This window comes from Equus quagga, chromosome 12 (genome assembly GCF_021613505.1).
Source record: "Equus quagga isolate Etosha38 chromosome 12, UCLA_HA_Equagga_1.0, whole genome shotgun sequence".
NCBI lineage: Eukaryota > Metazoa > Chordata > Mammalia > Perissodactyla > Equidae > Equus > Equus quagga.
In genome coordinates, this window is record NC_060278.1 from 48,612,650 (window position 1) to 48,634,533 (window position 21,884).

Below are 21,884 nucleotides of genomic sequence, written 5' to 3' on the forward strand. Positions count from 1 at the left end.
AGCATAGTGGTTAAGTTTGTGCACTCTGCTTTGACAGCCCAGGGTTCGCAGGTTCAGATCCCGGGCACAGACCCAGTACCACTGGTCAAGCCATACTGTGACAGCATCCCACATAAAACAGAGGAAGACCGGCACAGATATTAGCTCAGCAACAATCTTCCTCAAGCAAAAAGAGGAAGATTGGCAGCAGGAGTTAGCTCAGGGCCAATCTTCCTCACACACGCACAAAAAGAATAAAATAAGTACTTATAATCAGAACTAGCTACATAATTTGGGGGCCCCAGGAGAAAATGAAAATATAGGTCCCCTTGTTCAAAAATCATTAAGAATTTCAAGACAATGACAGCAAAACATCAAACTAAGTCCTGGACTCATCTATGTGAGGAGCCTTGTGCAACTGCATAGTTCACACACCTGGAAAGCCAGTCCTACTTATAATCCCACCGCTCAGAGGCAATCATATTAATATTCTGGCATAACTCATTCCTTTAATCTCTTTCCTATACATAGGTTTTATTGCATGGCTTAGATCATATTCTAATGAAAATTTCATAGTCTGCTTTTTATATTTGACATTATTTTATTTGCATGTCCTATGGTATTAAAAATTCCTTAGCCATCAAGTTTAATGACTGTATAATATTCCATCATATGGATTGGTTGGGCATTTCAGTTGTTGCTGATATTTTCCATTTATAAACGTGGTGAGAAATTGTTTTGTGAACACATCTTTGTTTGAATGTCTGATTATTTTCTTAAATTCCACAAATGGAATTTACTACATTGAGTATTTAAGGTTTTGAATACTTATTGCAAATTTGCTTTTCGGAAACATATCAGATTATAATTTCATCTTCAGTATTTGGCATTGGCATTTTTAAAAGTAAGAGTTATGGAGGCCAGCTGGTGGCACAGCAGTTAAGTTTGCACGTTCTGCTTCAGCGGCCTGGGGTTCACCAGTTCAGATCCCGGGTGTGGACATGGCACCACTTGTCAAGCCATGCTGTGGCAGGCATCCCACATATAAAGTGGAGGAAGATGGGCATGGATGTTAGCTCAGGGCCAGTCTTCCTCAGCAAAAAGAGGAGGATTTGTAGCAGATGTTAGCTCAGGGCTAATCTTCCTAAAAAAATTAAAATAAAAATACATAAATAAAAAGTAAGAGTTATGCACTCATGAAAGTCCAGCACCTCATGCAAAGATCTTAATGTGTCTGAGTGACAACATGGCAGGATGTTAGCAATGGGTCACATGTAGAGAGGACTTTCTCAGTCCTGGTACTCTTCAAGCATTTTACAAATAATCCTTACAATAAACCCATGAAGCAAGCACTACTGTTATCCAAATTTACAGATGAGAAAACCAAGGCAGAACTACGGAGGGTGCACTACAGTTCCAGTATGTCATTCACACAGACCAGAATCTGAACTGAGGCTCCTGGAGTTATACAATGAGGTGGCCCTGAAAGAAGGCCAGAGCTTAAGTCATTTAGCCAGTTTCCACACCTCGAAAGGAGCAGTATTGTTCTAAATTCATGACCACCCAGCTCGGCAGCACCCTCAGTACTACCTCAGTACATATCTTCTCCGCCCTCCTCAAACCCCCCACTTCTTCTCACTCTTTCTCCCCGCATGCACACACCATCCTCACTCCTCTCTCCCTATATTCTCAGCAGAACTCCTTGACTTGTAATTCACCGGGAAAAGAGAAGTCGACAGTCAGTTATTTGCTTTCTTCTCACCCCAGACAGCCATACCCTGCTGCATTTGCACCATTCCTGTCTGCGACAAGGAAGGGGTGGTCCTTCTATCTGAAGAAACCTGCCTCTTGTGCTTTAAATACCATCCTCTCCACTACTGATCATCCTTTCTCTCTCCTGAATCTTCAGTGTATCCTAGTTATAGCAACAGTTGCTTTTCTCTCTAATGTGAAAGCAAACAAACTCCATTTCTCCTCTAGTTAATGCCCACGCTGCTCCCCACCATGGCAAAACTTTTCTAAAGAGCGGTCTTCAAGTGCTTTGCCCATTTTCCTTCTTCCCACTTACCTTTTCCCCGAACTTCCTCCAAACTAGTTTTCACCTCATCACTGCATGAAAATCTCTTCTAACTTTGCCCTAGACCTCCACAGTAGTAATCCAGTGGACATTTTTCTCCACTAGTCACCTTCATTGACTTCTCCGTAACATTCAACGCAATGGAATCCTAGTTTCTATGACAAGTCTCTCCTGGTTTCCCTCCCGCCTCTTTGGATGCTCAATTTTAGTCAGCTCTGTTGGATGATCATCCACCAACCAAGTTCTTCAAGTCTCGATCCTAAACTTTCTGTCCTCGCCCTTCCATCCTCTCCTCTTCCCTCTTTGGATGAGTTAGTCTACTCCAAGTCTTCACTTCCAAAGGCTGACTCCCAAATGGTCACCTGCTTCCTGAGTCCTCTACTTCGAAATCCAGACCCCCACACCCAGCTTCCTCATCTCCCCTTGGACTTCTCATAACCAGCTTAAATTTCTTTTAACTGGACGGAGCTTGCATCTTTCCCCCTAAATCTGCTCCTCCTTTAGTCCTCATTTTCTCTGTATTGTTTCCAGCACTGGGCATAGGCTCTTAGATACCCAAAATGTGTTGTTTAATGAGTGGGCAAATGCATCCAAAATTTCTCACATTTACTGTTGGCACCACACAATCAGCATTCTTTGTCACCCATGCCGTAATCAAAGCAAAGCGTAATGATTCTTAATAACGTCTACTGTCTAATTTTGTAAGCTCCTTTCCCTTTTTGCCTATTCTTCTTACTGTCCTCCCCTCACAAACCCAAAAGGAACTGTGAGAAACATTTATTCCTGAAATGAAAGTGTAGTACAATGAATTCTGATTGACTAATATAAAACGCTGCCGTGCACAAGGAGTGGGACAAAACATAGTCACCATCTTTGAGAAGTAATTACCCTTCACAATAAATCCATAAGCCAATTTTGCTAATTATTCCAGTTTTTTTGTGTGTATTGGCCAGAAGGCCAGGCCAAAATAGCCATGTGAGGTTTGCAGATTATAACCAATTCTCCTTTTAGTCATGAAGCTTAGCTTTTGCCAGATATTTTTTCGTCATGCTGGAAGATCAAAGTGAACAGATTTAAGATTTCTTTCCTTTCTGTTTTTCCTTTACACTGGAGAAGTGGCTGAAAGTTGATGGCTAGTAGATGATAGTGGCACGCCATAATGTAATATTTCCATCATCCATAAACATAAAGTTTGAGTAACACCGAGGGAGAAAGTGTCTCTTAATCCACTTACTGGATCCACAGACATGGAAAAATACAATAAATAACTGACTATTACTTGTGCTACTTTTAACTCATTATACACACTAGAAGAGAGAAAATATAGATTGGAGAATACAAACCAGAAGATACTTTGAAAATGGTATTTACAATTTTACATAAATGTGATCACATATAAACTCAGAAAGGGTCTGGAGGGGCATTACCAACACATCCGTCCCCCTCTGCCTGAATTACATCTTCAGCAGAAGAGCAGAAGAGTTAAACACTAAGATGTAGTGTTTAACAACTGGCCTTCCTGAGAGAATAATGTCCTCATTTGCAGAGCTTGCCAATTTCTGCAGTGTAAATATTACCATCGTGACTGGTTTCATGTTGTCAGTGTGACGGCACTGAACACAGAGTTGGGAAGAGATGGCTAGTGGTGCGCCATTATATAATATTTCCACCATCCAGATACAATAGACATAAAATAACCTCAAGAGCATATCATAATATGTAGTGAAATAATTAAGAAGTTATGAATTTTGAATATGTATTACCTTTATTTTAATATAATTCATTTCAGTTAACATAATTCCATTTTTAATAATGGCTGGGTTTAGTAGCCAACTCACAAAATTCCTGAATGCTTAACAATCAGGAGGAACCAGCTCACCCATGGAGTGTACCCATGAAGTGAATTAGTAAATTGGGCTCCTTTAAAGAAATGTGTGCTGATTATAATGGGACAATGTGGGCTTTGGAGTTAAGAAGAGCTGGGCTCAGATCCTTGATCTCCTACCAGCTCTTTGACCTCTCTGAACCTTAGTCTGCTCTCCTGAAGAATTAGGAACTAGTGAAACTAGTTCTTCGAAGATTGTTTGAGGATTAAATGAGGTAAAGTAGATCAAGTGCGAGAGACATAGTAGCCATTACCGTTTTCTCAGTCTCCAAATCTGTTATTCCTTGTTATTTTGATGGTTTGATCACTCTTTTTTTTCTCAGGAAGATCTCCAAATCCTGTAAGCAAATCAAGCTCCTATCTTTCTATTTTCATACTATTTACAAGCCTTTCGTAGTTGTACAGTTAAGATATAGGAGAGAAGTGGAAATCTATTGAATTAAGTGACAGAGGGAAGCCACAGACAAATACAACAGTAGACTCCATTGTGATATTAGGCAAAATTTGTTTTGGAAAACAGATATTTAACGAGGGCTTGGGAACAGCCCAGCGGCATAGTGGTTAAGTTCCACTTTGGTGGCCCAGGGTTCGCAAGTTTGGATCCTGGGTGCAGACCTACACACCGCTCATCAAGCCACGCTGAGACAGTGTCCCACAAACAAAATAGAGGAAGATTGGCAGAGATGTAAGCTCAGTGACAATCTTTCTCGCCAAAAAATAATAAATAAATAAATAAACATAAAAGAGGGCTTGATTCCTCTTGTTTTAGTATTTGCAGAAAAATTTTCTTACGGCTTTATGAAAATATCTTACTTTGAAAGATAAGAATCAAATATATCTTCATAGTTGAATCTTACAATCACAAAAGCACGATTATTCCTTATTTTGTTATATTTCCTAACATCAGCCACAGATGGATTTAATTTTAAAGAAAACAACATAGCCAATTTTTTTCCACTGCTCACTTTTTTCTTTCCTTAAAAGCCAATTTAGGATAAAGATGGATCTTAATGCTGTTACGAATGTATTGATTATTTCAGAGAAAATGAGAGCTCATGAAATAAATCTCTTTTGACTTGACAAGATGATATGGTATTCCTTCATTTGTTTCTATGAAAATTATTCATTTAAAAGATAAGCCTCAGTTAAGGATTGTTTTCCCTTTGTTTTAGTAAGGAGCTGGAAAATGAAAAGAGAATATGCCTATAAAATGCTCATGAAGCCACTTCTGTATCTGATATGATACTAGGAGACTGGAGTTTGATTATATACTCATGGACTAAGCTATTGATTGATTAGTCAGGGCAATGAATTATTATCCTCAAACTGCTATTTGCAAGGCTTTTTAACTATCTTAGAAAACAAACTAATGATTCAAGAAAAAGCTTTAAAAATAAATGGGTGCCAAAAGGACGTAATTCACCATCTAAGCAGTTTGGGTTGGGGAGAAGAAAAATATATTAACTTCATCTAGTCCTTGGGGCTTTGTAGCAATAAATATTGATTTAGTATGAAAAATAGCTATCTACTGTAGTTAATAGTGTTAAGTATGCTTTACCTGTTAAAAGAGAGAAAATGCGACAAAATATGAGCCCCAGGGTTATGTTGGCGAGCAGAACCATTGTATGGTAATAGTTTTATTTCATAAAACACCACTCTCCATTGATTTTTTTTTTTTTTTTTTTGGAAAGCAGGTGCAAGTTGCTGAGAAAGCATTTCACACATGTTTCCATTGGTTTACTTTTTGCTCCCAGTGCCACTTTTTTAACATATGGAGGAAAAGATGAAGGATTCCAGCAATGCCAAAATTTTTCTTGCTCATATTTTTAAAAAAAAGAGAGAGAGATACACATACACACAGACATTCAGAGGTGACCATTTTTAGAACATACAACTTTCTCCCAACAGCACCTGAGTACCGAGCCCCGTTTTCGGTGGACAGCAACTTGTCTGTGGTGTGTGTAAACTGGAGCGGCTCTTTCCTTCTGAATGGTCCACTGAAGGAGTTCATGTTAACCGATGGAGGACAGCGGGTGTACAGTGGCTTTGACACCACCCTCTACATACCAAGGACAGCGGACAAAAGTTAGTGTCTGACCCCCACTTCTCAGTGTGTAAGGAGCCCTGTTCCCCAGCTTTACAGGACGTCCAATCTGAAGGTGACATTGCTCATCATTAACATGTCTTGGTTTAAGTGGCCCCTTCTTGTGGGAAAGTTACTGCTCAGAGGAAAGAAGATTTTCTTCCCATCTGCTGTCTGATGCATTGCTGTGAGGATGTAGTCATCGGGAGAGTGCTACCTCCGCGTGACTTGAGTGTCCCCCGGAAGGAACAAGACAGGAGGAGAGGTTGTGTCCATAAGAGAAATAGCACCCACAAGTGGTCAGTGAGCATCCTGAAATAATACCCTTTTAGGGCCCTCAGAGATTTTCTTGATGCATCCACAGCTCCAAACAGAGTCCAACCAGGTAGTGACTGTCTCCCACTTGTAAGGACCTGAGTAAGGGCTTTCCTTAACCGACCTCAGCATCTGTTCCCGAAATAACAAACTTTTCCCTCTAAAACTGAGTTCTTTCTTCCTGTTTAATTATATGTCCTGCTTTTGTTTGTCTGTTTTTACATTGAAACAAGAAAAAGCTTTGCAAGGTACCAAGTATTTTCTAACGATCAGTGTGGTCACAGGACCAACAGATGTGAAGCCATTTTAGCAATCTGGATTTATACAATGAATTCATTAGTGGGTTTATTTTTAATTTTCTTGAAAACAGTATTTGTTTTGGCTAACAGGTGCAGGTAAACAATGAGCTCCAGCATTGCACTTAGAGCATTTGAAACTTATCAAGGACGTTTTACAACAATTCAGCTACATATTTTTGTGGTCACAGTTCTTGGTCAGCTGGGCAGCTTGTTGTGATGGGAAGATGGTCTGACAGTAGGAGATCTGGGTTCTGCCCCCAGCCAGGCCTCTAATCATCTGTAGGACTTTACAAGAGTTGCTTCCCTCAGGTTCCTGGCTATTGGAAGAGGTATTTAGGGGGCTGGCCCCGTGGCCAGGTGGTTAAGTTCGCACGCTCCGCTTCCACGGCCCAGGGTTTCACCGGTTCGAATCTTGGGCACTGATGGGGCACCGCCCATCAAGCCATGCTGAGGTGGCGTCCTACATGCCACAACTAGAAGGACCCACAACTAAGAATACACAACTATGTACTGGCGGGCTTTGAGGAGAAAAAGGAAAAATAAAATTAAAAAAAGAAAAAAGAAAGAAAGAGGTATTTAGACCGTTTGGTTTCGGAGGTCCCTTTTGAGCTCTCCTGCTTAGTAAGAAACTCTGAGCACTTAGCAAGGGGTACACCAGTAAGTTTTAAAGGAGCAGGTTGAGACCACATGCAGAACAAGATACACTATATGTGTGATCCTTTACTCCTCTGCTAATTCTTTTCCTGGCCCTATAAACTCTAATCTTCTTTAGTTCTCTTACTTCCATATATGCTGCTACAGTCAGGGGCCACATAACGACATCTCAGTCAATGACAACCGCATATATGACGGTGGTCCCATAAAATTGTACCATATAGCCTAGGTGTGTAATAGGCTATCCCATCTAGGTTTGTGTAAGTGCACTCTGTGATGTTCACACTGTGACAAAATCGCCTCACAACGCATTTCTCAGAATGTATCCCTATCGCTAAGCGATGCATGACTCTGTTACACTAACGATGGTTATTTTTCTTGATAATTTTAAAATTATAAAAAAGTTTGCTTATTAGGGAAAACCTCATAACTTGCTCTGGAATCCTGTTTTTAGACTTTCTCATGCTATGATATGCTAAAAGTTTGCCCACTATTTGTAGGTGTTGAATGACTGACTCATTTATCTTTGGTCCAGCCTTCTTTTTCCAGGTCATCTGCACTACCGAGGAAGGCAGCGTGAAGACACCTTTGGTCCAATATGATACTTCTACGGGATTTGGTAAACATTTCACTCATATTATATTTAGTGTAGCACCTACTTATTTTTCCAAGGAAACATGCATATGTTTGTTTATACATATTTGTGCTAATAGACTGTATAAAAGGAAGTGTGTTAAGTGTTGTAAGAAATTATTTTTTAAGTCCTCGTGGAACCTACATTATGCAGGGAGTCAGGATATATGCTTAGAATGCCAAATCGTTGAATTGTAGATTCAGAGAGATGTGACTATACTACTCTCCTAACCACAAATTCTATCAATAAAGAGCTATGTGACTTTGTTTACCAAAAAGTCAATTTATAAAGGAAGTCAGAAGAAGAGATCAGAGGAGTAAATACTCTAATGTCAATTCACATTGATCATAATGATAATATTCCAGGTTCAGAGCCTAAAAAGGTCAATTTGGGAAATTTTTTTCTTGTAGCCTCCATAAAAGATTATCATTGACTGTTAATACCAAGTAATTTCACTCTGCAATTTTTACAGAGCATCTTTTAAACTGCGTTCTACTCACAACCTTTGAATCTAACATATTCGATACTCTGCAATTTCAAAGGGCAAGTTAGAGAAATACCAAATCTTTTCCATTATAAGAGAATTGGAGTTGATACTCTATTTTAAATTCTAGTAAGTAATGTTATATCAAATTTGTATGCATATGCATATATATTTGGGGTTTTTTTAAATAAACATGCTTAAAAATTCTGAAACACAGATGAGCATACGTATTATTATCAAGGATAGTTTCGATCTGTAAAAATAATAAAATGTTATTCTATGTTTCCAGACTTTGCATGTTCTGGATGCCATGTAAAATTTCTTAAGACACCTAACAAAATTCCTCCCCCATAGTCTACGTCATTTTATTTAACAGCAGCTGTGGGATAGAGCAGACCTCATTTGGTACTATTTTAGCAACTCTAATGTTTCCACAAGTGGACAGATGGAGGCCTGAGGGACACCGGAACTTACCCAAGAATGCTGTCCCAGTTCATTCCTAAGATGAGAACTTGAACAGCATTTTCCTGCTGTCTCCTGGCCCCATACTTTTTCCTTAGCGATGGTTCTCAAATTTAACTCTGCATAAGAATCATCTCAGTGGGCTTGTTTATTATATAGTTTCCCAGGCTCGTGGGAGAGATTCAGAATCAGGGGGGCCCAGAATCTACCCTTTAAAGAAGATCTGCCCAATGATTCTAAGGGAGAGGCCAGGACCACACGTTGGGCAAAACCACATAACCTAGATTGATCCACCTTCTCAATCGCGCTTGTCCAGTCTCCTTGGTCAATGGAAAGGGTGTCTTCCCTGGAGGCAGGCAAGTAAGAGGGAGGGATTTACATCAGTTCTAGGTTGGGTTTTTCTTTGGAGTGGAGGCCCAGCCACTAGGCTTCCCTACCCTGACCGTGATCTCCCACTGGATGAGTGGAGTCCCTTAAAATGAAAGGGGACGTTGAAAAGAAAAAGAAAAAAGGGATAAAGAGTCGCCATCCTATCCTGATGTCAAGATTTCATAAAGGGGGAAAACCCTCCTGTTGGTTCATGAATACCAAGTGAGGTTTCCATTGCTGAGAGAAGAAACACCAACGGTGCAAAGTTATGGAAATTTCTAAGATGTGTTGTCCAACTAATATCCATAGTCACTTCTAATTTGTGTGATAGAACTTTCAAGATCTTTCTGTTCCCTTGCCTGAAGGCAGCCTTCAAGCAAGAAGGTCACAGGAGACTTCATTTCTCTCCAACTGTTCTGAGGGCTATTTCCCTTTGAGGCTTCCCCTGGACAGGCAGCCCTACATTGCCCTGTGTCATCCTGAGCAAGGGGCCCACTGGGCCCATCAGATCAGTTTCTGGAGTTACAGCCCTGTGCCACACACCAAGGAAATTCAACTTTTCTAGCATATAACCAAGTTTGGTTTGGTTTTGAATCAAGCAACACACATTGGTTCCTTATTAGGGGAATTTCAACATGCTGAAATTGGTCAGAACTTTGACTCCAACTCATCATTTTAGAGATGCAGAAGTCTACAGAGGCTAAGGGACTTCTGTAACCACAGAGCTAGCAGAACTGGAGTTAGGGTTAGTAAAGTAATATCCTTTCTCTCCAAAATTCAGTTTTAATCACCTTCTCTCCCTCCCTCAAACGTTCTCCCCCACATTCTGAACTCTTCCCCTTTGATTCTTTCCCTGAGAAAGTGGGTGTGAAGTGCCACGTCCACCCATCCAGTCCTGGAAGTGCTGCAAAGGGGGAAGATGGTGCAGGGAGTGACTAGGCATTTGCAACTCTGTCTCTTTGTCCTTCTTCCTCTTGGCCGGAAGCATTCGTTCTAGAAGAGCAGCTCTCTGGCTCACCGCTGCATGCCAGCCTGCACTGCCACTGCGTGGGTCCACAGGCTTCTGAGCTGGCCCTAGCAAGAGGCTGGGTGGAGATGATCTCCGAGACCCTCTCCTGCTCAGGTTGCAGGATTCTACCGCCTTGGGCTGTCCTGCAATGACTGGTATAAGCCTTCCTCCTACCTGCCCCGGCTCATTGCCACTTGCCCCACATCCACAGACCTGAGAATCTGCTACTCTCCATCTTTCATCCCTAGAAAGCCCTGAGCACAGGGCCTGGCACAGGGGAAATGCTCATTAAATGCGAGCTACTTTGTTAGCCTCTTGTACAGAAAATCACATTGACTGAACTCTCGACACTTGCACAAAAATCAAGGGGAAGTGACCCTATTGCTAAAGGATTGCTTTCCTTGGGAAGCTCTCCAGGGCACTTGAGTGATGACTTGCAGAGCTTTTGCTGTTTAACAGAGAGGCCAGGGTACAAGAAATGTAAGGACAACACGTTAACGAGCGCAGGTGGTTGACATCCTAATGGAAAATGGGATTTGATGTCTCAAAATCCAGTTTGCATGAAACTTCTCAGGAACAGGGCTGTTGTGTGAGGTGAGGGAAGTCTGGATCCATGACACTGATTGTGCATGCAGGGGGGTCTCTGCAGCAATATTAGTAAGGGTTCCAGCCCCCACCAAGACTCCATTGCCCAAGAAAGGACTTTGCTCCAAGGGCACACAGCGCTCATGCAAGTGTTCCTCAAGGTTACTTTGGTAACACCCTTTAAAAATCCTCGCGACCCCTCCCCCTGTCTTTCCCAGGAAGCTCTTGGCGAGGTGTCATAAGCGCTGTGGGCTTCTCCTTACAACCCACCAACCCACCGCACCATTTCCCCAGCCTGAACACAAGTGCCAACAAGCGCCATGAGTTGAACTCCTTCAAACTCCCTTCCCATTTATTATCAGACAACAGAGCAAGAGCTCACCAAACTGCCTCCTGAAATGATCTTTCCCTTTTCTGTCCCTGGATTTTGCAGGCCTGGTGCTGACAACTCCTGGAGACAAGAGGGGATCGGGGAGCAAAAGCCCAGAGTTCTACAGCGAGTTATGGTTCATTGTACTAATGGCAATGCTGGGCTTGATCTTGTTGGCCATCTTCCTGTTCCTGCTACTACAAAGAAAAATCCACAAAGAACCATATATCAGAGAGAGACCTCCCTTAGTACCTCTTCCGAAGAGGATGTCTCCATTGAGCGTCTACCCACCGGGGGAGACCCATATGGTATGTCTCTGAAGGCAGGCCTCTTTTCTCTCTATCACGGGGCTAGAATCCTTCCTTTTATTTAGAGGGAAATGTTTCCAGAGTCATGGCAGCAAGGACTAGAGGATAGTTATGTTTAATAGAATGGGGGCACCAAGGGAGGCAAACTCTGGAATAGCATCTCAACTTTGGCTGCACATTAGAATCACCTGGTGCCATAAATTGAATGTTTGGTGTCCCCCCCCCCCCACCAATTCATATGTTGAATCCTAATCCCAATGAGATGGTATTTGGAGGTGGGGCCTTTGGGAGGTGATTAGGTCATGAGGGTCCCACCGTGAGGAACGGGATTAGGGATCTTATAAAGGAGGTCCCCAGAGAGCTCCCTTGTCCCTTCCTCCACAGGAGGGTACACCAAGAAGACCCCCGTCTATGAGGCAGGAAGTGGGCCCCACCACTCAATCCGCTGCCAGCTTGATCTGGAACTTCCCAGCTTCCAGAACTTCAGAAATTTCTATTATTTATAAGCCACCCAGTCTATGGTATTCTGTTAAACTAGCCCCAATGGACTAAGACCCCTGGGAAGCTTTTAAAAATACCATTGCCTGGGCCTTTTCCCAGAAATTCTGATGTCACTGGTCTTGGGGGGGGCCTGAGGATTGGTATTCTTTTTTTTTTTTTCACTCCAAATGTGATTCTCGTGTGCAGCCAGCGGAGAGTATTTCTCAGGGGATGGTGGAGAAGAGTTGGGTGTTGACATCACCTGGGGAACTTACAGCTTCTATAACTGTGCAGCTTGGGGAGATTAGCAATAAAAAGGGGGCATGGAGAGGGACTAAAGTGCTGGCAGTGCTCTGTCTGTCCCCAGCGCTGACACCCTGGGCCACTGCGGATGGATGGCTCCTCTTGTGCCAGACCACCCACTGCCAAGATAGGAGGTCAGGCAAAGGTCTGAGGTGGAGTCACACTTGAGATGCAGGGGGATCTTTCCACAGAGCCTTCGTTGAAGGGGTAAAAGGTGACTGAAGTCTGTGCTGCATTCCGGTGTGGAGCTGTGTGTCCCTGGAGGAGGAAATGCTGCATTTCTCATTCCCACCAGGCACCTGTCTGCTCCCCAAACTGGGTGCCCAGGAGGCTCCCTAAGGGGTCACCTTTTCCCCAGCTTGCACAAAGGTTCACTCTGAGCTAGCGGCCGCCCTGTGCAGCGAAAATTCTGATCACCAATTCCAGTGCGTGGAGGCGTTTTTCCACACCAACAAGCCATTCTCTGACACCACCCGGGGGTCCTACAATTCAACTCAATTCTGACTCTCTCTACCTGGAGATAGCATCAGATCCCACAGATTAAGGGTTGAGTCCTACAAGACTGCCCCACTCCCCACTTCAGATGACAATCACAAGTCCAGGTTGTCACCTGTGCTTCTGACTGACCAGCCACAGCTAGGAAGTTCCAATGACCCCCTCCTTGGGGTTAATTAATTTGCTAGAGTGGCTCACAGAGCTCAGAGAAACATTTTCCTTACTAGGTTACTGGGTTGTTATAAAAGGATATAACCCGGGAACAGCCAGATGGAAAAGCTGCATAGGGCAAGGCTTGGGGAAAGGGCACAGAGCTTCCATCCCCTCTCTGGGTGCACCACTGTCCCGGAACTTCCATATGTCCACCAACCTGGAAGCTCTCTGAACCCCATTCTTTTGGACTTTTATGGAGGCTTCATTACATAGGCATGATTGAGTAAATCCTTGGCCACTGGCGATCGACTTAATCTCCAGCCCCCCTCCATCTCCAGAGGTTGGGGGGTGGGAATGAAAGTTCCAACCCTCTAATGACTTGGTTGGTTCCCCTGGCAACCAGCCCCCATCTTTTGGTTCTTTCTGAAAGTCACCTCATTAACGTAACGAAGGACACCGTTGTCGCTCTCCTCACCTAGGAAATTCCAAGGGTTTTAGGAGCTCTGTGCCAGAAATGGGGATGAAGACCAAGTATGTATTTCTTATTATAAATCACAATATCACAGCAGCACCAAAATTAAGCAGCAAGCCTGGTCAAACTGCTTACATCTCAACACTTTAAGACATAGAGATGAATGAATGATAGCATTGTCTGCCTTCCAGATCTCTTCATTTCTCCAGGACTCAGCAAGGAGCAGTGGTTAAGGCCCTAACAAAGCTGTGTCGTGCCCAAGTAGCAGAAGTGTTAGGGACACGAAAGGGTGGCAGTCCCTCTGAGGCCCATGGCTTGTGGTTGGTGCAGGAAACAGCCATGGGACAGTGACTTGGTGATGGAGAAGCAAAGAAGACGATGCCCTACATCATCTGGTCCTCAGTTTTCGCCAACCACATCTCACTCCACTCTCCGTTCTCTCCATCTCTCCCTGAGCTCTTTAAGCTCCTCCCACCAGGTCACGGCTCCCGCTGTTCTCTTGGATGGCTCACACTCTCACTTCATTTAGGTCTCTGCACACATGTCACCTCCCCTTCCACGTAAAATAAAATTCCCTAGCTCCTTAGTCCACTTTTCCTTCTCTGTGGCACTTATCACCCCATGACACCACAGCAGATAGATCTGTTTGTCTGACCCCTGGAGTGAATGTAAGCTCCCCAGGGGCAGGGACTCTGTGTGCCATTTGCTGTTGTGCCCCAACACCCAGAACAGTTCCTGGCATATAACAGATATCATCAGATTCTGAGGTAGACTCTGATAGACTTAAACAAAAAGAAGTTTATTTGGGGTTTCTTAGGACTGCAACCTGGGGAAAACACAAATTGAAGTAGCCCCTGAATTGGGTTTGCCCCACTGAAAGGGGGAAGGAAGGTTTTATAGTCGTGGTTAACAAAGGCAAAGATAAAAAAGGGAAAGGATGTCCTTCAACAAATTCCATGTGCAAGGTAATCTCTCGGGTGAGGGTTAGTTGAAACAAGCCATTAAACTTAGGAATGTGGGAGATGACTCTAATAGGAATGAGGTCTCTGTCCCCATGATAATCTTAGCATCCTTGAGAAGACTTGCAGACACCTTTCAGGTTTCTAAAGAGTTCAAGAGTTCATCTTGAGGGAGGAACTTATTTCTCTCCTCGTCATGGCTGCTCGGCTCCATTTTAATGCCTTAACATGAGAGACTCCATCCTTTTGCAATTCCATGTCGGCACTCCACAAATATTTGCGGAATGAAGGGACGTTGAGTGGCCAATTTGAACCACAGGCCGTTTACTTCTGCTCAGTGTATAGTCATCAGGAGATTCTCCTTGAGGAGCAGACACTTCAAAGTTTTCCCTTGTTGGAGAGTAACATTCTCTCTCTGGGGAAGCCATGTTCTTAGACAAAAGATGTACCACATCTGCAGGGAAGTGCATGGAAGGACCAAGAAGACCAGAGAGATCTGTTTAGTCTGAGAGATCAGCTAAATCAGCCCTTGGGCCTATGGAATGCATGGAGAAAGTTGACAGGAAATTCCCGAGCACTGCTAGGTGTATCTACTCTGTCACATGGAAAACTTACCCACAGACCCTTAGTGTCCATAACTCATTTCAGGGATCAAACCTCCTGTCCCTTGACCCATTCCTACAGGCAGGCACTTCTGCATCACAATCCCTCATGAGGAGAAATCCAGCATTGCCCACTTGGTCAACTTCGTGATCAAGAAGCAATCACCTCCTTCCTGTGGGGAAGTCCCTCTGGATGGCACCCTTGCTCAGTGTTTTCGTGAATCTTGTTATGCTTCGTTTTGTCAGAGTGAGGCCCCTGAACTATCAGCGTCAGCCTCACATTGGAGCAGGACCTGAATCTCTGAGGAAGAAGCCCAAGAAGCTGCCATTTTAAACAGCTCTGGGGGAGTCTATTGTATAGTCAAGTTTCAGAACAGCCATAAATGAATTAAAAATATAATACAATTCCTGTAAGCCATGTGTACAGTCCAATAACCAATAAAAACAGGTGGGGTATTGCATGATTCCTCATACTTATGTGAAGTATCTAAATAGTCAAACTCGGGGCCAGCCCTGTGGTATAGCAGTTAAGTTCACACACTATGCTTCAGCAGCCTTGGGTTTGCAGGTTCAGATCCAAGGTGTGGACCTAGCACTGTTCATCAAACCATGCTGTGGTGGCGTCCCACATACAAAATAGAGGAAGACTGGTATAGATGTTAGCTCAAGGCCAATCGTCCTCACACACACACAATATAAAAATAATAAAATAAAATAGTTGAACTCATGGAAACAAAGAACAGAATGGTGGTTGATGTGGGCTGGGGGAGGGGGAACAGGAAGTTGTTAATTAAAAGGTATAATTTGAGTTATGCAGGAGGAAGAAGTTCTAGAGATCTGCTGTGCAACATCATACCTATAGCCTACAGTACTACATTGTCACTTAAAAATCTGTTAAGAGGGTGGATCTCATGTTAAGTATTCTTACCACAGTTAAATATTTTACAAAAACACAACACGTGGGGGCTGCTGATTCGACCTTGAGATTCTGACAAGATCGAGGCCAAGCTGCCTTTGGGGCCAGACATGCGGGTCAACTGGGATGAGCAGACAAAAGAATGGAAAGACCCTACTCTTCTACAGCCCTTGCCATCAGGGAAAAGCAGAGGGGCGCCCGACAGATTCACCCTTCCTCAGTGGCCAAGACTGAGTCGGGGTTGAGGAGGGGAAGGAATGGTGGGGGCTGGCTGGCTGCCAGGGGCTCTGGCCTCACCTTCAGCCGTGAGGGCACTCCTGACAGGCCCTGCAGGGTTAGCAGAAGTGGAATTGGGGGTGTGCCAGGGCACCGGACAGTGCCCCCTCCCCAAACCCAGTGAATCCCAATTCACTCCTACCCACCTTGACAAAATGTGCTTGCAAGCCTTCTTCTCTTGCTTTTTAAAACCAATTTTGAAACTAAACTGTTCTCACAAAGTTGGAGATAGGGAAGAATATTAGTGAAGTTCCGTCAAACTGAAGAAAGTATAATTTGCATTAGTAGAGAAAAGGAAGAGCTGTTGTGTCCACAGGCTCCAGAGTCAACGGGAAAGAATCTGAACAGGAGCAAGCTGGAGTCACCTGCTCCATGTCCCAGACTTTCTTTTCACTTGGGTGGGTCAATGAGAGCTACCTTTGTAACACACACACACACACACACACACCCGTGTACACACACAGCCTCATCTGACAAGCTCTGGTTTTGGTGCTTTGTAACTGAGTCCAATGGGTATGAACATGCTATCATTGGAAAAACACAAAGAATTTGGTTTTTGTTTCTTGTTGTTTTTTAAAGATTGGCTCTGAGCTAACATCTGTGCCAATCTTCATTTTTTCTTCTTCTTCTTCTCCCCAAAGCCACCCCAATACGTAGTTATATATTCTAGTCGTAGGTCCTTCTGGCTCTGCTATGTGGGATGCCACCTCAGCATGGCCTGATGAGCAGTGCTAGGTCCCCGCCCAGGATCTGAACCAGCAAAACCCTGGGCCACCAAAGCAGAGCGTGCAAACTTAACCACTGGGTCACAGGGCCGGCCCCCAGAATTTGTTTTAAAATGTTGCAAACACTGACTGACGCCTCCCCATTTGTTCTCAGTTTGACTCTGTGGCTGATCTATCTGATGTGTCAAGCAGTGTTACCCTAAAAAGTTACACCATGCACTTCGAGGTACCTCTGCGTGCTGCATGAATGCATGCTCTTTTGCATGGTGTGTTGACTGCACAATGAAAAGCATTGATTGGACCAGCTGCATCAGTTCCCTCGGATGTTTAGAGCAGCTAGACCTTCTCAGGGCATATTCCAGGTCCTAATCATCGAGTGCCTTTGTCTTTCCGATGTTAATGCCAGACCCGATTTATTTTGGAGGTTGGAATCCTATAACAAGAGGCATGATGTGGGATGAGAAAAGAGGGAGAGAGGAGTCCATTTCTGTACACATATTCCAGGAATTTAAAGTGTGAAACAACTGTGCTCACTTAGTGGGCAATCATGAGAGAATATTGATAACTGTGACATTCTGGGAAAGCAGTGTTCTTAGGAGAGGTGCTCCAGGGTGACACACCTGAAGAGGTTACGTTGTAAACCCACCCTCCCTTGCCCTCACCCCACCACTTTGCAATGCACCAAGCCCTTGTCTACAGGGCACACTAGCACGTGAGCTCTCTGGGCACTAAGAACACGGGCTGTCTAACATGACGATTAGTTTATTTCTCACCCTTACCAAACCAGGGGCCACAGTATTGCAGAGAAGCTAAGTTCTATAGGAGGATATGGAGACAGCGTGCCCTTCATTGACAACGTGTGACACACAATTTTCTGTCTTATTTCAAACCCATTTTCTTTAGACAGTAGTCACCTATAGCAACTGTCTTTTCAGGGATTAGCCGATACCAAAATCCCCCGGTCTGGGACCCCCATGAGTATGAGAAGCAACCGGAGCATCTCTGTACTTCGCATCCCAAGTCAGAGCCAAATCAGCCAAACCTATTCGCAGGGCTCTCTCCACCGCAGTGTCAGCCAACTCATGGACATTCAAGACAAGAAAGTCTTGATTGATGACTCGCTGTGGGAAACCATCATGGGCCACGATAGTGGACTGGTGAGTAGATTCCCCATCCAGGGTCTTTACTACTCATCCCAGAAGAACACTGGTAAAGGGACGACATGGAGCTTCCTGTACCCCATTGAATGCTACCCCATAGCACTCAGTGCATCCCTCTGACCCTTTACCCCAAAGGTTTTGTAATGACCTGTTTACTAGCGTTACTACAATTGTTTAATGAGCAAGGTAGAAACTTTTTGTTCTTTTAGCACACGATAGATGCTCAAAAAATAAATTCATGAATCAGTGAAGAGACAAACAGGCTATAATTCATTAACTTGGGCAGAAGGTGACTGGAAACATTGGAACTGGCCTCAAAGAGGGCATAAAGTCAAAGCATCTGTTTCATCTTTTTCCTTCTGGTCTTTCTCTCACTAGACTCAATGGTTCCTTTCCAAGCAACTCCAGAAAATGATGATAAATAAAGGTATTACTGTTTATGGACTTCATCTTTCATAATTTCAGTCCAGTGGATACAAATAGTTGACTCTTTGAAAGTTAATCTCATCACTATGTAATATTTGTTAAGAGCCCCAAGTGGCCAAAATGAATAAAATCCTAGAGTTGTTACCAACCATCAAACTTCTTCCTTGTGCCAACTACCCAGAAGTCCGCTGGAGAACCCTTCCTTTGGGATGGTTAGATAACAAACAGCCACCTAAGAACCTGGCTCCTCTCTTACCTCCTCTGAGGCAGAATTATTCACCTCCATTTCTTTCAACCCTCTGCTTCTGCTTTCAGACTCATTCACTCATTTCTCTAAGTCCTCACTTTTCCTTCACTAAAAAGTTGATGACTTCCATGAGGCCTTCTTAACTAATGGCACGTAATAAAGCAAGCTTCCTGGCTCCAGGTTCCAAGCACAAAAAAATAAAAATAAAATAAAATGCACAGTCCTTCTGGTTTGTTCAGAATGATGATATATGACACGCATTTTAAAATCAAGGGTCTGCATGATGCTGATAGGACTATTGAATTCCATGATTTCATTTCAGATATACAGTTTCTAAATAATTATTCCTATATAGTTATATTAGTTTGAAATGTAAGGAATTGTTAATTGACCATATTTGACAAGGAAAATGGCAATGTCACATGGTTGAACACGACTCATTTAGGTCTTAGATGCATGTGTGTCCTGACACAAGGACACACAGCTAGTAAGTATTTTTGTGGAACTGGGATCCTAAGAACACAGTCTGATTGCAGAGCCCCCATTCTTCACTATTATACTTACTGCCGTTTTTACTTGCTTTTGACAGTACTAATAATAGGCAGGATGCAAAACAATTCATTGGCAGCTTTTGAAGATTCAAAAACTTGGCAACATACCTGTTCGTTATAACATTATACTCAACATTACTAACCCTATTCGATCAATACAAATACAGTAAGAGAATGGGACACAATGGAGCACAATAGCTTGCGTTCTGGCTCCCCTGCTTACATTTTGAACTAAATCTTAAAATCTTAGTATCTCCCCACTTTACAGATGAGAAAACTGAGGCTTAGAAAGGTCAAAATATGGCACAATGTAACACTCAAATGACATACATTTTGGATTAGTCTATAGTCCATGCATGCATGTGACGTGATCATTTCAATAAGGTAAACTTGAGCTAAGGTAAACTTGGAGGCAAGGATGGCCTCAAACCACACCTTATAGAGGTGAGCATAGGATATTAGCCTTAAAATACTTACTGAGGACTTTTTACATTAACCTGAGAGAACCACCAGTTGAAGGTGAACTCTCTTGACAGCAAACATCCTAACTAATGATGATTGGCTTATTTTCAGTATGTGGATGAAGAGGACCTGATGAATGCCATCAAGGGTTTCAGCTCTGTGACTAAGGAACACACCACATTCACCGACACCCACCTGTGAAGGATGGAAACCCCCAAGACGTAAAGCTGGGATTCAACTCCACACCCCAGTCCCACCGGGTTATCACTGACGCATCGTAAATGCTAAAACGCCATTGCTTGTTATTCCGTAATCCTTTAAAGAAATGAGGATTGTTTTTGAAATTGTTCCTCCCTAATTGAGGTCTAAGAAACATTATTTCTCTGGTTGTCTGAAATGAGGGGTACTATCTACATGAAAATACTTTTTTTGCCCTAGTTATTTTGTGGAAGCTAAAGAAGTGTTTAATTTTCACTTGGCTGTTTGGCAGTGACGCCATTGATTAAATGAATAATCTGTGGCAATGTCAAGTTGGCCCACAGTTGTTACAAGTGAAGTTACTAGTTTACAAACTAAGGGAGCCTTCTGAGAGTATGTCACTGCTGCTCCTTGCAGTATCCTATTTCCATGAAGGTTGACACTATCCTGTAAGGAACAATTCTAATGATCACAACTACAAAATAACTTCCCAACTCCAGGCCAAGCTGAATCACTTGGAGCAAAGCAAACTCTGCATTGAGGCTTCACACTTGGCTGAAGGTCCTACTTCATTCCCATGTTTGGGGATAAATAATGACCAAACCTTTTCATAGGCCACCACACGCATTTACAAATAAACGTCTGTTCTTCCATTTATGAGTCTTCTGAAAATCTAAGGACTAAACAGCTCATTTAGATATTTCAGAGAGAAAATGAAGCGTTTCGACAGAAACACCTTCACATATTTGACATAGTTTTGAAACTCCAATCAGTACTTTTCATAAAATGCTGTCCATTCACTGAATCCCCCGGAATATTGACATCTTCAGCTTAGCACATTTCACATGGAAACTGCTACTCTATTTGAAGTATTTCATTAGCAAATGTGGAATTAAAAAAGGAAAAATTTTATTTGTGCTCCTTCCTGCTTTGACATTGTTTAAATTAACATTCATATGTAAACATGAGATTTACATATGCATATATATCATCTGTATATATGACTCTGGACTATATCCCTCCATTTCAGAGAACTACTCAATTCTAGTCCTACAATCACTAAGACCAGAGGATATTCAACAGTACCAATTTCTGTGGGTCCAATGTTTGTCATCTGTTCTAGCTACATTGCAAAGTTATTGGTGAAAGTCCTACAGCAAGAAACATTTTTTTTCCCCAAGTCATCAACATAAAATTAAAGGTAATTTTGTTCTTCATGGAAAACAACGTAAGAAAACCTCTCTTCTTCCTTAAGAATGACTCTTCTTCATTCTTAATGAGTCTTCATGACTCCAGGAAGTTACTCTGAATCTATATGTCTCATACTCGTTTGCGTGACAATATTTTGCGAATTACATTCAGAGGTAGGTGGATTTTCCCAAAGCTGAGCTGGCCAAAACTTGTAAAATAAAGGATAACTATCCATATTCTGTTTGAAAACTATGAATTACCCAACGTCCAATAGTCAAAGACTGTGGGCTTTGGGGGTACTGAGACTTTGACCAAATCTGTGGCACAGCAACTCCTCAGACTGACCAGCTCCCGGACAAACGTTGCCAACAGTAAGTGTCCAAAGCAGAGAGCAGTATTAAGCAGAAGTCCTGCCCTCTTGTTAGAAGTGCTCTACGCAAAGACATCTGAAATAATTGTGCCCTTTTGGCAGTGGATGTATAAATTATAAGAAGCTTTTTTCTCGCCAAAAGTTTTATACTTTCTGAAATGGAAACAGCATTGGCTAATTTAGTTTTACTGGTTTTAATTCCCATCTGTTGACCTGGGTGGATCTGTTGTTTAAAGCTGGCACAAAGGAGCCTTTCCAAGGCTGAGATTCTGGATTCACATGAGCTGCTTAAGGCACAGAGAGAAGACTCTTCTCCAGTCACAAACTTGGATCCTTGTCCTTGGTCTACACTTTCGCAAATAGAATTTGCTAGTCACACGTGCAT

At 42.9% G+C, this 21,884-nt stretch overlaps 1 protein-coding gene across 1 annotated transcript in view; it reads left to right on the top strand.

Annotated features, from left to right (window-relative positions):
• The window catches only part of USH2A (usherin), a 733,563-nt gene extending 713,622 nt beyond the window's left edge, over positions 1 to 19,941 (top strand). Inside the window, exons 67-71 of the mRNA XM_046679838.1 lie at positions 5,850 to 6,026; positions 7,828 to 7,911; positions 11,269 to 11,513; positions 17,830 to 18,051; positions 19,852 to 19,941. Of these exons, the coding sequence (XP_046535794.1) occupies positions 5,850 to 6,026; positions 7,828 to 7,911; positions 11,269 to 11,513; positions 17,830 to 18,051; positions 19,852 to 19,941 (818 nt within the window). The remainder of the gene's footprint in view (positions 1 to 5,849; positions 6,027 to 7,827; positions 7,912 to 11,268; positions 11,514 to 17,829; positions 18,052 to 19,851) is intronic.
• The last annotated feature ends 1,943 nt before the right edge of the window (positions 19,942 to 21,884 follow it).